The 15,638-nt window shown below is 53.1% G+C and overlaps 1 protein-coding gene across 1 annotated transcript in view; it reads left to right on the forward strand.

Moving 5' to 3' along the window:
- Positions 1-2,147: 2,147 nt before the first annotated feature.
- Positions 2,148-15,638, forward strand: part of LOC129714050 (numb-like protein) — a 57,895-nt gene continuing 44,404 nt past the window's right edge. Inside the window, exons 1-3 of the mRNA XM_055663508.1 lie at positions 2,148-2,200; positions 3,726-3,797; positions 6,050-6,170. Of these exons, the coding sequence (XP_055519483.1) occupies positions 3,743-3,797; positions 6,050-6,170 (176 nt within the window). The 5' untranslated portion in view covers positions 2,148-2,200; positions 3,726-3,742. The remainder of the gene's footprint in view (positions 2,201-3,725; positions 3,798-6,049; positions 6,171-15,638) is intronic.

The raw sequence follows: 15,638 nt of genomic DNA on the forward strand, positions 1-15,638 counted from the left end.
ACGTATTCTCCCCTAGTCCCATATACCTGCGTTCAGACCATAACTCTCCATTCCCATTTCCATCCATATAACTATCCAATTTATTTTTAAATGATAAAAACGAACCTGCCTCCACCCACCTTCACTGGAAGCTCATTCCACACAGCTACCACTCTCTGATAAAGAACAACCCTCATGTCTCCCCCTAAACTTCAGTTGATTAATTCTCATGTCATGTCCCCTGCTTTGAATCTTCCCTACTCTCAGTGGACAAAAGCTTTTCCACGTCAACTCTGTCTATCCCTCTCACCATTTTAAAGACCTCTATCAAGTCCCCCCTTAACCTTCTGCGCTGCATTTAGCATCTCCCTTGAAGAGCGACATAGCGACAAACGCTGATCAAGTGGAGCCCACAATGGTCCGATGTTGGCTGTGGATGGATTGTAGACTGTGAGCTCGAGTCGGTGGGCCGAAGGGCCTGTTTCCGCGCTGTATCTCTAAACTAAACTAAACTGAAAAACTAAGTCCTATGTTCTATTTTAATTTAATAAACTGTATTGAAGTTCAGCCGGTCACCGTGATGGGATTTGAACTCACGGCCACAGATCAATGATCCGGGCTTCGAGATAGTAATCGGCTAATTTAATTATTGGGCTCATGATTGAGGGAGACCAAAGGCCGTGGGAGTGAGACTGGAACAGAAAGCTTCTGTGTGAATCCCACAGGGAGACTGGTGGGGACAATAGATGACTGAAGAAGGGTCTCGACCCGAAACGTTGCCTATTTCCTTCTCTCCATAGATGCTGCCTCACCCGCTGAGTTTCTCCAGCATTTTTGTCTACCTTCGATTTTTCCAGCATTTGCAGTTCCTTCTTGAACACTGATTCCATGACCATGTGTCTATCTGTACACTGTGAATGGATCGATTGTAATCATGTATTGTCTTTCCGCTGACTGGTTAGCACGGGATAAAAAGCTTTTCACTGTACCTCGGTACACGTGACAATATACTCAACCTCTCTCTCTTTTCCCCTCTCCCTCTCATTCTTGTCTCTCTCCCTCTTTCCTCTTTCTCTCCCCTCTCCCTCCCCCCTCCCTCTCTCCCCCCCTCTCTCTCCCCCCCCCTCTCTCCCCCCCCCCCTCCTTTCCTCCCCTCCCCTTTTCCCCCCCCTCCCCTCAACTACCCCCCTTTCCCCCCCACTGCTCATCCCCTCCTCTCTCTACTCCCTCCCTCCCTCCCCCCCTCCCCCCTCATCTCCCTCCCCTTTCAACGCCCTCCTCTCTCCCTCTCTCCCTCCTCCCTCTCTTTCTCTCACACCCTCCCCTTCACTTTCTCGTTTTACATCTCCGCCCCCTCTCCCTCCCTCTTCCCTTCTCTCTCCCTCCCCCTCATCTCCCTCCCTCCCCCTCCCCCTCCTTCCCTCCTCCCTCCTCTCTCCTCCCTCCCCTCCCCTCCCCCCTCCCTCTCTCCCTCCCTCCCTCCCTCCTCCCCCCTCTCCCTCCCTCCCCACCGCTCCCTCCCTCCTCCCTCCCTCCCTCCTTCCCTCCCTCCTCTCCCCTCCCTCTCTCCTCTCCCCCTCTCCTCTACCCCATCCTCCCCTCCTCTCTCCCCCCTCCCCCCTCTCCCCCTCCCCCTCTCCCCCTCCCTCTCTCCCTCCTTCTCTCCTTCTCTCCTTCTCTCCCTCCCACTCTCCTTCCTTCTCTCCCTCTCTCCCTCCTTCCCTCCTTCCCTCTCTTCCCTCCCTCCCTCTCTCCCTCCTCCTCCTTCCCTCCTCTCCCTCCCCCTCTCTCCTCTTTCTCCCTCCCCCCCTCCCTCCCTCCCTTTCACATCTTCCTTCCTTCCTGTTCCTTTATTTATATCTCTCCCCCCCCCCCCCCCCCCACCCCGGTTTCAGACTGACTATTTAAAGCTGAGCCCCCCCCCCCCCCCCCCCTTGAAGACACTGAGGAAGTCGAGCTGCAGCCTGGATGCTGTTTGCTATGCAACCTGACGTCGTTCCTCTCTCCCCCCCCCCCCCCCCCCCATGAAGCAGCCCCTCCCTCCGGATGCCAGTGCCAACCCCCCCCCCCCCCACACACACCACACACACACACACACTGACACTGACACTGACACACAGGCCGGCGCCGGGTGGGAAGAAAACCAGTCCCACACGTGGCCACTTTGACAGAAGCTGCAGCAACCTCTGCTGCTCCCAAACTGTGACCTTCATTACAGCAGGTAAAGCGGGTCTCATTCTCTGCTGTCTTCCATTCTCCCTCAGGGGGGGTGGAGGATTGAAGGGGGGGGGGGGGGGGGGGGGGGTTGAGATTGAGGGGGGGGGGGGGGTGCAGGAGGGGGGGTAGACGGAGCATTAGCACCGTGAACATATTTTACCATCAACATGAGGATTTCTCCTTGCAAACTGAGTGGCTGCATTATGACGCTATTTATCTAAGACATTCTCTCATTTAAGACATTCTCTCATTAATGTATATAGAAATTAACATAGAAATTAGGTGCAGGAGTAGGCCATTCGGCCCTTCGAGCCTGCACTGCCTGCATCTCCTTGATATAATGTAACAAGGATCAGTGGTCCACTCTCAGTGAAGGGCATTGACGGATCAACCCAGATTGTATATATATATATATATATATATATATATATATTTATTAAAATAAGAGCATCTTGCTACTTATTATATTTTATCTTTACAACATGTTATTCCTCGCAAGCCTTAATGTCCGATTATTTTCTGTGGTTTTGTCCAGGGAAGGTGACTTTGGTGTAAAAGGGTGACTTTAGGCTGAACATCTTTCTTGGTTACTCGATGTGTGATATCTTGCTACCGGCTGGATTATAAACTCACTCGATTCTCATCCCCCTTCACAGTTTGTTTCCAGGTCATTACTTGGAGGGTGTGATGTGACGGTGCCTTGGTTTGGTGTTTGATAAGACAAAGATGGCAGTCTAGTACTCCAGTTACATAACTTCCAGTCCCCCACTTACATTTTGACCTGCATTCCCAGAGAAGCGACTTAAAGCTTGCACGCCTTATCCTTATCCCAGTGCTTAAAAGTGAATGGGAGAGTTCTATCGGTGGGGACTGCGCCTTTACACGGCCCATAGTCTAATAGCTGGTTTGGTTTGGAATCTGAGAACTCACGGTGGCGCAGCGGGTAGAGCCACTGCCTCACAGCGCCGGGTTCGATCCTGACCTCGGGTGTGTGTGTGTGTCTGTGTCAGTGTGTGTCTGTGTCAGTGTGTGTCTGTGTCAGTGTGTGGAGTTTGTACATTGTGTGTGTGTCTGTGTCAGTGTGTGTGCAGTTTGTACATTGTGTGTGTGTGTAGTTTGCACGTTATCTCCTCGTGACCGCGCGGGTTTCCTCCGGGTGCTCCGGCTTCCTTCCACGTCCCCAAGACGCGCGGCGGTCGTGGGGAGAACGTGCATACTCCACACACACACACACACACACACACACATCACCCCCGAGGTCAGGATCGAACCTGGGTCTCCCTGCGTTCCTAACAACGCGCGGGGTTGGAAGTTAATCGGCCCTGTGTAAATTGCCCCTTTGTGATGCAGGGAGTGGATGAGAAGGCACTCCCTGGTACATGGTACTGACTGTGGATGATCAGCTGGCTCGAAGGTCTATGGTCTATTGATAATATTGGAAATAGTTTGATTGGAGCTTCTGGAGGTTGGGTTTTTTTGGGCGGGGTGGGGCTCCAAGTTTGGCTGTGCTGATTCTCTGATCCTTGTAGGTAAGGACCACGTCGCGATGTCGAGGGAGGCCAGACCCAACAGATCTGACATCCGATCCTCGCGGCTAACGTGTAAGTTGAACACTGTGGGAGGGGGGAGTGTGTGGGCGGTTACACTGGTGTGAGTCTCTGATGATACTGGCTGCCATCTGGAGGCGCCGCCTTCCATGATGGGACGGTCATAACACCATTGGACCAGAGTTAGGCCATTCGGCCCATCGTGTCCGCGCCACCCCTCGTTCCCTCTCAACTCCATTCTCCTGCCTTTCCCCCGTAACATTGGACACTCTCACTGATACATGATACAGAGAGTGGTGAATCTCTGGAACTCTCTGCCACAGAGGGTAGTTGAGGCCACAGTTCATTGGCTATATTTAAGAGGGAGTTAGATGTGGCCCTTGTGGCTAAGGGGATCAGGGGGTATGGAGAGAAGGCAGGTACGGGATACTGAGTTGGATGATCAGCCATGATCATATTGAATGGCGGTGCAGGCTCGAAGGGCCGAATGGCCTATTCCTGCACCTAATTTCTATGTTTCTATGATAAAGGGCCCAAAGACTTTGACCTCCAACATGGTAACGGGCCCTTCGGCCCGTCTGATCACCCGTTGGCACTAGTTCCATGTTATCCCACTGTCCCTACACACTCGGGGCGAGTTACAGGACCCACAAGCCCGCACGCCCTTGGGACGTGGGGGGAAACCGGAGCACCCGGAGAAACCCACGCGGTCACAGGAAGAATTTGCAAACTCCACACAGGCAGCACCGGAGGTCAGGGTCGAACCTCTAGCGGTGCAAGGCAGCAGCTCTACCTGCTGCGCCACCCAGAATGTGAGGAAGGTTTCGGTTTCCACGGCCCTAGCAGGCAGTGGCTTGGGTTTAGATTATTTATTGCCACGTGTGTCGAGGTACATTAAAGAGATTTGTTTTGAAACATAGAAAATAGGTGCAGGAGTAGGCCATTCGGCCCTTCGAGCCAGCACCGTTCGCCATGCAATATGATCATGGCTGATCATCCAACTCAGTATCCCGTACCTGCCTTCTCTCCATACCCCCTGATCCCTTTAGCCACAAGGGCCACATCTAACTCCCTCTTAAATATAGCCAATGAACTGTGTGGCCTCAACTACCTTCTGTGGCAGAGAGTTCCACAGATTCACCACTCTCTGTGTGAAAAATGTTTTTCTCCCGAGTCTGGAGGTGCGCGCTTTCAAGCTCCTGTACCTTCTGCTGGACGGGAGCGGGGAGAGGCAGGAATGATCCGGGATGGGGTGGGACAGGGACAGGTCCTTGCTTATGTCGGCTGCTCCTCAGACCCACACCAGACTCGGGAATTGTGTTCCTCCGCGCTCGTTTCTTGAGTGGCTTCGTGAGAGAGCAAGTGTTCGGACATGTGGGCTCAGGGCAAGCGCAGCTTGCTTCACCATGGTCGGATACGCACCGACACCTCTCGGCTTCGCTCTCCCACTGCCTTGGTTCTGGCTGGACCACCTGGCACCAAAATATGCCGAGAGAATGGAGCGGGGCTGGGCTTGTACACTCTGGAGTTTAGAAGGATGAGAGGGTAATCTGGTTGAAACATATAAAATTGTTCAGGGTTTGGACACGGTAGAGGCAGGAAACATGTTCCCGGTGTTGGGGGAGTCCAGAACCAGGGGCCACAGTTTTAAGAATGAGGGGGGAAGGGGGGGGGAGAGAGAGAGGGGTGGGGGAAGAGGGGGGGGGGGGGGGGGAGAGAGGAGGTGAGGGGGGGGGGGGGTGGGGGAGAGAGGGGGGGGGGGGGGAGGAGAGGAGGGATGGGAGGAGGGACGGGGGAGAGAGGGGGGGGGGAGGGAGGGTGGGAGAGGAGGGCGGGGGGAGGGAGAGAGGGGGGAGTAGGATAGATAGATAGAGAGATGGATAGAGAGGTGGAGAGATAGATAGATAGATGGAGAGTGGGGCAGAGAGATGGGAGGAGAGAGGAAGAGGGGGGGGAGAGAGGGAGAGAGGCTGGGGGGGGGAGGGGGGGGGAGGGGGGGGGAGGAGAGGGGGGGAGGGGAGAGGCGGGGGGGGGGGGGGGGGGGAGGGGAGAGGGGAGGGGGGGAGGGGAGAGAGGGAGGGGGGGAGAGGAGAGGGGAGGAGAGAGGGGGGGGAGGGGGAGGAGAGAGGGGAGGGAGAGGTGGGGTGGGGAGGGGGGAGGGGGAGAGAGAGGGGGGGTAGGTGGGGATAGAGGGGGGGTGAAGGGGAGAGGGGGGGGGAGAAATGGGTGGGGCATAGTGGAAGGGGAGAGGGGAAGAGGGGGAGAGCAAGCTGAGTATTCACCACACATCCTCTTCTCCGACACAGACACGGGCTTCAACACGGCTTTCTTCAGCCAAGTGGGCAGAATGCCGGGACATCTCGCTGCCAGGCAGATGCCAACATCGCTGCACTGCCCGCATACAAGAGGGTGCAGCCACGTCGCTGGGTAAGACGAGGCGTGTGGGAAGGAACTGCAGATGCTGGTTTATAGACACTGGGGTAACTCAGCGGGCCAGGCAACATCTCTGGAGAGAAGGAGTGGGTGACGTTTTGGGTCGAGACCCTTCTTCAGATGTAAATGGCGGAACAGACTGCACTCGAAGGGCCGAATGGCCTAATTCTGCTCCTGTGAGCTTGTATGAGCTTGTGACCTTATGGTTCTGGCACTAATATCATTGACAGCAGCCCCCTGGTGTTTAAAATCCTCGCGCTTTGTCTTACAGTTAATGCCACGTGTCTCTGTAACTCCCTCCAGTCTGACCACCCCCCCTCTGTCTGAAGAGAGGGTCTCGGCCCGAAACGTCACCCATTCCTTCTCCCCATAGATGCTGCCCGTCCCGCTGAGTTACTCCAGCATTTTGTGTCTGTCTTCGGTTTAAACCAGCATCTGCAGTTCCTTCCTGCACACACTCCGTGGTCTCTGTGTTCCTCCAGTTCCACCCTGATCAACACCTCAATAAATCATTCTGCCACTGGTGGCCTTGCCCACGGCCACTGATTTACTGAGCTTCAACCACGCTGTCTGTGCCTTGCTCCCCCCCCTCTCTCTCTCTCCATAAAAGTAACACTCCTCCTCCCCACCCCCCCTCTCTCTTTCCCTCTCTCTCCCTCCTCTCTCCCTCTACATCTTTCTCCCTCCCTCCCTGTCTTTCTCCCTCCCTCTCTCCTCCCGCCTCTCTTTTTCTCCTTCCCTTTCTCTCTATTTTTCCCCCTCTCTCTCAATTCCTCTCTCCTTCTCTTTATTTCTCCCTCTCCTCCCTCCCTCCCTCTTTCCCCCTCTCCCTCCCTCCCTCTCCCCCTCTCCCTCCCTCTCTTTCCCTCTCTCTCTCTCCCCCTTCCCTCTCTCTCTCTCTCTCTCTCTCTCTCTCTCCCCCCCTCTCCCTCCCTCTCTCTCTCTCTCTCTCTCCCCTCTCTCTCTCTCCCTCCCTCTCTCTCTCCTCCCTCTCTCTCTCTCCCTCTCTCACTCCCTCCCTCTTTCTCTCTCTCCTCTCTCTCTCTCTTTCTCTCTCCCCCCTCTCTCTCCCACCACATTTTTTCAGCTACATCTTCAACTATCTGTCCACCCCTCCTCTCCCCCCTGGGCCATTTGCAGGGTCTGGTGTGTAATTGTGTCAGGTTTATGCTCTGGTAAGTTCTGTGCGTGGGGACTTGTCACCTGCCGTGCAGCCGCTGTGTGTAGGCAGGAGACCACTCACTGCCTGCAGTCTCTGACCCGTGGAGTCAGGCGTGAAGTGTCCACGATGATGCATTTGGGCCGCGTCTCCACCCTGTATTTGTAATTGAAACTGAGATTCCCATTGATAACCCTGGACATGACAGCGAGGCATAAATAATGAAGTGTGTGAGCGTGTGCGGGGCAGCGTCTTGTTTATTGCGCTCAAGTGTCAGGTCCCTGAAATGTTTCAGACCGGAGCGCACACCGACACCCCGGTCTGGCAGCTCGTCACCGGCACAAACCGCGGCAGATTCAACCAGGCAGCCAGCGGGCCACCTCAACACATACAACAGCGGGCATCACCCTGCCGGCAGCAAGGTCTGCTCACCCTCACTCACTGAGGTCGTCAGTTCAAATCCCCACTGCCCCTCCTTCTCCTCCCTCCCTCTCCTCCCTCTCTCCCCTCCCTCTCTCCCCTCCCTCTCTCCCCTCCCTCTCTCCCCCTCCCTCTCCCTCTCTCCCCCCTCCCTCTCTCCTCTCTCCTCCCCCTCTCTCCCCCTCCTCCTCCCTCCCTCTCCCCCTCCCTCTCCCCCTCCTCTTTCCCCTCTCCCCCTCCCTCTCTCCCCCTCCCTCTCCCCCCCTCCCTCTCCTCTCCCCTCTCTCCTCCCCCTCTCTCCCCCTCCCCTCCCCCTCCTCCCCCTCTCCTCTCCCCTCTCCCCTACTCCTCTTTCCCCCCCTCTCTCCCCTTTCCCTCTCCTCCCCCTCTCATCTCCCCCCTCTCCCCCCCTCCCCTCCCCCCCTCTTCCTCCCCTCTCTGCTCACCTCACTCACTGAGGTTGTCCTCCCCTTCCAGTTCCCCTCTCTCCCCCTCCCCACTCCCCCGAACCTCCCTCTCTTCCCCCCCCCCCCCTTTCTCCCCCTCCCCTCCCCCTTCTCCCTCTCCCCTCCTTCCTCCGTCTCCGCACCGTTCTGTCAATTTTCATCTGCTCCTTGAAGCCCAACGAGTTGAATGTTTGGAATCCTCCAACACACCCACTAGCGCAGATTCTGGATGATAATGGGTTTCAGAAGGAACTGCAGATGCTGGAAAATCGAAAATGCTGGAGAAACTCAGCGGGAGCAGCAGCATCTATGGAGTGAAGGAAATAGGCAAGAGGCAATAGGAAATAGGAAACGTTTCGGGCCGAACCCCTTAGGGGTTCGGCCCGAAACGTTGCCTATTTCCTTTGCTCCATAGATGCTGCTGCACCCGCTGAGTTTCTCCAGCATTTTTTTGTGTACCCTAGTTGATAATGGGTCTTGTACTGCACTTGTGTCAGAAGGAACTGCAGATGCTGGTTTAAATCGAAGGTAGACACAAAATGCTGGAGTAACTCAGCGGGACAGGCAGCATCTGTGGAGTGAAGGAATGGGCGGCGTTTCGGGTCTGGTGTCGCCCATTCCTTCTCTCCAGGGGATGATGCTGCCTGTCCCGCTGAGTTACTCCAGCATTTTGTGTCTATCTTTGTACTACGCGTGCTCCACTGGAAAGCCGAGAGCAGGTGGGCGATGCCTTTGATGAATACGAGACACATGTTATCGACTGTCTCAGCCAGGACCAGCCTCCTGTGGCAGCGATTGTTCTCTGAGCACTGAGCGCGGTCGATCTAAGGAAGCTATTGATTGAGCATGTAGCGAAAAACTGTTCCACTGCCGCGCTGAGCAGTTGCTCGTGGTCTCCGACTGAAAACATAGAAACATAGCATTATTGGTGGAGGAATAGGCCGTTCGGCCCATCGCGCCGGTACCGCCATTCAATACGATCATGGCTGATCATCCCCAATCAGCTTTCCCTCGATTCCGTTAAGGGTCTGTCCCACTTGGGCGATTTTTTGGGCGACTGCCAGCGACTAGGACAATGGAATTCACCGAGGTCAACACTGGCGATGGGGTGGAAGATTGCAACTTTCACGTGGTCCCCGCCCTGTTTCGACTAATGCAATCAACTCGACGTGCAAAACGGAAGATCAAACAAATAGAACACGTTGTCCAACAACTTTAGGCTGTGCACGCCACACGAACGAAGAAGAAGCACAGGCGACAACCTACGTCAACCTGGCGACAACCTACGACAGCCCAAATTGTCCTCATTGCCCAAATTTTTCAACATGTGAAAATGTTTCGGCAGTCGCCTAAAAAACGCCTAAGTGGGACAGGCCCTTGAGCCCTAAGAGCTAAATCTAACTGAGTTTAAAAGAAAATTTGCCATGGACGAGGAGTAATTATTTCGCGGGAGGGTGCAGCCACAGACCGATACCTGTTCCCTGAACGTGTGTTAGGGAGTCACGGAAAGCAAGTGGAGGCTATTCGGCCCGTCATGTCCATGTTAGCTCACACCGGAAAATCAAAATGTACTCTGTATCTTCCCCTTTGCTCTCTCTACCCCTTGTATTGTATTGTTGTCTGAGGTTCATAGGTTATAGAGTCATAGAGTGATACAGTGTGGAAACAGGCCATTCGGCCCATCGAGGCCCTTCTTCAAACTGGGAGTAAGGGGGAGGGGGAAACGAGAGATATAGACAGCGATGTAGAGAGATGTAGTATAAGTCTCCCTGTCTCTCCGTGCCTCTGTGTCTTTGTCTGTCTCTCCCTCTGTGTCTCCCTCTCTGTATCCCTCTGTGTCTCCCTCTGTGTCTCCCTCTGTGTCATAGAAACATAAAAACATAGAAACATAGACAATAGGTGCAGGAGTAGGCCATTCGGCCCTTCGAGCCTGCACCGCCATTCAATATGATCATGGTGATCATCCAACTCAGTATCCCATCCCTGCCTTCTCTCCATACCCCCTGATCCCTTTAGCCACAAGGTCACATCTAACTCCCTCTTAAATATAGCCAATGAACTGTGGCCTCAACTACCCTCTGTGGCAGAGAGTTCCAGAGATTCACCACTCTCTGTGTGAAAAAAGATGTTCTCATCTCGGTCCTAAAAGATTTCCCCCTTATCCTTAAACTGTGTGACCTCTAGTTCTGGACTTCCCCAACATCGGGAATAATCTTCCTGCATCTAGCCTGTCCAACCCCTTAATAATTTCGTTAGTTTCTCCAAGATCCCCCCTCAATCTTCTAAATTCTAGCGAGTACAAGCTGTCTCTGTGTGTCTCTCTCTGTGTCTCTCTCTCTCTCTCTCTCTCTCTGTGTGTCTCTCTCTGTGTCTCTCTCTCTCTCTCTGTCTCTCTCTCTGTCTCTCTCTCTGTGTCTCTCTCTCTGTGTGTCTGTGTCTGTGTCTCTCTCTGTGTGTCTCTCTCTCTCTCTCTCTCTCTCTGTCTGTCTCCCCCTGTCTCTCTGTCTTTCTCTGATCTCTCTCTGATCTCTGTCTCTCTGTCTCTCTCTCTCTGACTCTCCCTGTCTCTCTGTCTCTCTCTGTCTCTCTCTGATCTCTCTGATCTCTCTCTGATCTCTCTCTGATCTCTCTCTGTCTGTCTATCTGTCTGTCTGTCTCTCATTCTAAAAGTGACTAGTGGTTTTCCGGTTACCAAGGGGTTAAGGGGAGGTCTGTCGGCGATGCTTGACGTGGTATTTGGCCAATGGGAACAGGGTGCTCATGTGCATATTAATGAGGTGCCCAGCCAATGGCAGGGAGACGGAGGCGGGACGAGGCCGGATTAAAGATTGTAGCGAAGCGCCTGCGCGATACATTGTAACTTGTGGCCACTGTAGCGACCTGCGGGGCGAGTGTAGCAAAGTGGCGGCGGATACATTCATACATATATACACCCGAGAGAGGGGAGAGAAGAGAGTGGCAGCGGGGAGCCTAGAGGTGGGACAAGGAGGAAGCTGGCTCTGGCTCTGGCTGGGAGGGTGGGGGAGAGACGAGAAGAGAGAACGAACACAGCACGGAGGCTGAACACTTCTTTCCCACCCCGGTGTTTGTGGATCTAACAGGCGGGGGGAGCCGAGGAAACGTTTAGCAGTAAGTAGTCTACTACCGCTCGTGTCTCGCTCCGAGTCTGGGCATCGGTTTCATTGTGAAATGTACAAGGCGGCGACTACAGCCCAGGGTGAGAGGAACGCGCCGCGGCCGGGCGAGGCGGCCAAGCGGCGTCTCATTGTGTGTGTGTGTGTGTGTGTGTGTGTGTGTGTGGTAAACCTGCCTCTGTGTCCGCGGCATCTCTTCCTACACACACACACACACACACACACACACACACACACACACTGATGTGGAGGTTTAAAGCGGGGAAGGCCAGTTGTGTAACCACCTACGTTGCTCGTCTGATAAGGGGCGACGACGGGGGGCGAGAAGGGGGAGGGGGGAGGGGAAGGGAGGGGGGGGGGGGTGTACGGTTTTCAGATGCTCATTTCTGCTCCCGTCCTGATTTTTCAAGCGCTTTGAGAGGCAGATAGACGTGGGATTTGTATGATTTGTTACACGATAGCAGAGAGAGATTTGGAGGGGTGGAAAAGAGAGAGATAAGGGGTGGGAGAGGGTGGAAGGGAGAGAGAGAGAGAGGGTGTGGGAGAGAGGGTGTGGGAGAGGAGGGGTGGAAGTGAGAGAGGGAGGGAGAGGGTGGGAGAGAGGGAGAGGGTGTGGGAGAGAGGGGTGGAAGGGAGAGAGGGGGAGAGAGAGAGGGGGGAGAAGGGAGAGAGGGGGGGGGAGGGAATTCAACAGATTCCACCCATCAAGAATGAACTTTTACCACTTCTGTTCCGCCACTGATCTACCCGAGTGGGATTTTCCAGTGTAGATGCAAATGTGAATTCCACATCCTATGTCTCTTTGGCTGTTTAACGATCCGGGTGGAAGTTTGTAAAAAGAATGGCGGGGAGGGTGGGGTGCGGGGAGGAGAGACGGACTTTACTGACGTGGTACACACAGAATGTTGCAGTAACTCAGCGGGACAGGCAGCATCTCTGGCGAGAAGGAACGGGTGACGTTTCGGGTTCGGACATGGCGACAAACAGACAATGGGTGCAGGAGTAGAGGCCATTCGGCCCTTCAAGCCAGCCCCGCCATTCAATGTGATCATGGCTGATCATCCCCAATCAGTACCCCGTTCCTGCCTTCTCCCCATATCCTCTGACTCCGCTATCTTTAAGAGCCCTATCTAGAACCGGCATAGAACCGGCCACCGCCACTGAGGCAGAGAATTCCACAGACTCACAACTCTCTGTGAGAAAAAGTGTTTCCTCGCCTCCGTTCTAAATGGCTTACCCCTTATTCTTAAACTGTGCGTGTGGCCCCTGGTTCTGGACTCCCCCAACATCGGGAACATGTTTAAGAAGGAACTGCAAATGCTGGAGAATCGAAGGTTACACAAAAAAGCTGGAGAAACTCAGCGGGTGCAGCAGCATCTATGGAGCGAAGGAAATAGGCGACGTTTCGGGCCGTTTCTGAAGAAGGGTTTCGGCCCGAAACGTTGCCTATTTCCTTCGCTCCATAGATGCTGCTGCACCCGCTGAGTTTCTCCAGCTTTTTTGTGTAACCATCGGGAACATGTTTCTTGCCTCTAGAGCAGTGGTTCCCAACCTTTTTTTGGCCATGCCCCACCTAATCACCTCTAAAATCCTGATCCCCCCCCCCCCATATGTGGTGATATATAATTCTTATCATTTAAAAAGTGAACTCCGTTTCAGCTGAAGAAGCTTAAAACGCCAATACCTTGGATTATGTAATAACTACACAATAAAGACCCTTTTTACCCCCAAAAAAATTATTTACTCAAAATAACATCTGAAACATAAACTACATATGTCTACCTGATGGAAAATCCTAAAAAAAAAAAATCGAAAATTTGGACCCAGACCTCCTCATTTTCGGGTTCAGACTCAATTGCCCCCCCCTTAAAAATCAAATTGCCCCCCTGTGGGGCGTACCACTGTACTAGCGTGTCGAAGCCCTTAACAATCTTCTATGTTTCAAGCCGAGTCCTTTCTTCAGACTGAAGAAGGGTCTCGACCCGAAACGTCACCCATTCCTTCCCTCCACAGATGCTGCCTGTCCCGCTGAGTGACTCCAGCTTTGTGTGTCTATCTTCGGTGATCTGTGCTTGTTTTCCCCTTTGATGACATTCATCTGTCAAGAGCCTATTAGCAAGGCTTTGAGCATCTCTGATAATTGGAGTCAATTAAATGTGATTCAGATACTTAAATAATTCAGAGGCATGAGAGATTGCAGATGCTGGGATCTCGATCAAAACATCCCTGAACTTTGCGGATCGGGCAGTAGGAGCAGTGGTAGAGTTGCAGCCTCATGCCCCTGTCCCACCTGCACAGAAACCTCTGGAGACTTTGCGCCCCACCCAAGGTTTCCGTGCGGTTCCAGGAGGTTTTTGTCAGTCCCGACCATAGAAACATAGAAAATAGGTGCAGGAGTAGGCCATTCGGCCCTTCGAGCCTGCACCGCCTCAACTATGTCGCTCTTCCAGGGAGATGCTAAATGCATTTTGTTTTCTCTGTACTGTACACTGACAATGACAATTAAAATTGAATCTGAATCTGAATCGGGTACTGATCATCCAACTCGGCCCTTCGAGTATCCCATCCCTGCCTACCTGCCTTCTCTCCATACCCCCTGATCCCTTTAGCCACAAGGGCCACATCTAACTCCCTCTTAAATATAGCCAATGAACTGTGGCCTCAACTACCTTCTGTGGCAGAGAGTTCCAGAGATTCACCACTCTCTGTGTAAAAAATGTTTTTCTCATCTCGGTTCTAAAGGATTTCCCCCTTATCCTTAAACTGTGTGACCCCTTGTTCTGGACTTCCCCAACATCGGGAACAATCTTCCTGCATCTAGCCTGTCCAACCCCTTAAGAATTTTGTAAGTTTCTGTAAGTGGGTGCTGTCTGTACGGAGTTTGTACGTTCTCGTAGATTTTCGGTTTCCTCCCACACTCCAAAGAATTACAGGTTTGTAGGTTAATTGGTTTGGTATAAAATGTAAATTGTCCCTAGTGTGTGTAGGGTAGTGTCAATAGACAATAGGTGCAGGAGTAGGCCATTCGGCCCCTCGAGCCAGCACCGCCATTCAATGTGATCATGGCTGATCATCTCCAATCAGTATCCCGTTCCTGCCTTCTCCCCATATCCCCTGACTCCGCTACTTTTAAGAGCCCTATCTAGCTCTTTGAAAGCATCCAGAGAACCTGCCTCCACTGCCCACGAGGCAGAGAATTCCACAGACTCACCACTCTCTGTGAGGAAAAAGTGTTTCCTCGTCTCCGTTCTAAATGGCTTACCCCTTATTCTTAAACTATGTGTGTGGCCCCTGGTTCTGGACTCCCCCAACATCGGGAACATGTTTCCTGCCTCTAGCGTGTCCAAGCCCTTAACAATCTTATACGTTTCAATGAGATCCCCTCTCATCCTTCTAAACTCCAGAGTGTACAAGCCCAGCTGCTCCATTCTCTCAGCATATGACAGTCCCACCATCCCGGGAATTAACCTTGTAAACCTACGCTGGGCTCCCTCGTTGGGCTGAAGGGCCGCATGCTGCATCTCTAAACTGAACCAAGTACAGCACAGGGAAAGGCCATTCGGCCGCCAATGTCTGTGCCAAACATGATGCCAAATTAAATTAATCTCTGCCTGTAGTTGATCCATATCCTTATATTCCCTACATTTTGTTGTTCCTATTGAATGCCACCATGTATCTGCCTCCACTGACTAACTTGGCCTCCACAACTCTGCGGCAATCCATCCTACAGATTCACCATCCTCCTCTCCCCGCCCCTTAGGTTCCTATTCAATCTTTCCCCTCTTGCCTTAACCCCACGTCCCCCAGCTGTTGAAGTTATAGTCAAGGAGAGGCCACCCTGGGAGGATGTTGCCATCCTGATGTTTGTGTGAACTTGCTCTGTAGAAATCACTTGTCATGTTTAACTTGTAACAGCATCTGACCATACGTGGTTTAGTTTAGAGACACAACATTGCGGAAACAGGCCCTTCGGCCCTTCGAGTCCAGGCTACCAGGAGATCCCAGCTCACTACTAAATATCTATTCTTGTAACCCAGAAACTGCCGTTCCTTGTATTGCTTTTTGGTTCTTTGAAACATCATCATCCGAAGGGTTTCGGCCCGAAACGTTGCCTATTTCCATCGCTCCATAGATGCTGCTGCACCCGCTGAGTTTCTCCAGCATTTTTGTCTACCTTGGAGAAATAATTAAATGTCCTGGCCTCATCTAGCAGCTAATTTCCGCAAAGCCACATTGCACAAACAACAGTGGGTTAACGACTAGATGAGTTCAGTTTAGATACAGTGTGGAAACAGGCCCTTCG

The sequence above is a fragment of the Leucoraja erinacea genome, chromosome 38 (genome assembly GCF_028641065.1).
Source record: "Leucoraja erinacea ecotype New England chromosome 38, Leri_hhj_1, whole genome shotgun sequence".
Taxonomy (NCBI): domain Eukaryota; kingdom Metazoa; phylum Chordata; class Chondrichthyes; order Rajiformes; family Rajidae; genus Leucoraja; species Leucoraja erinaceus.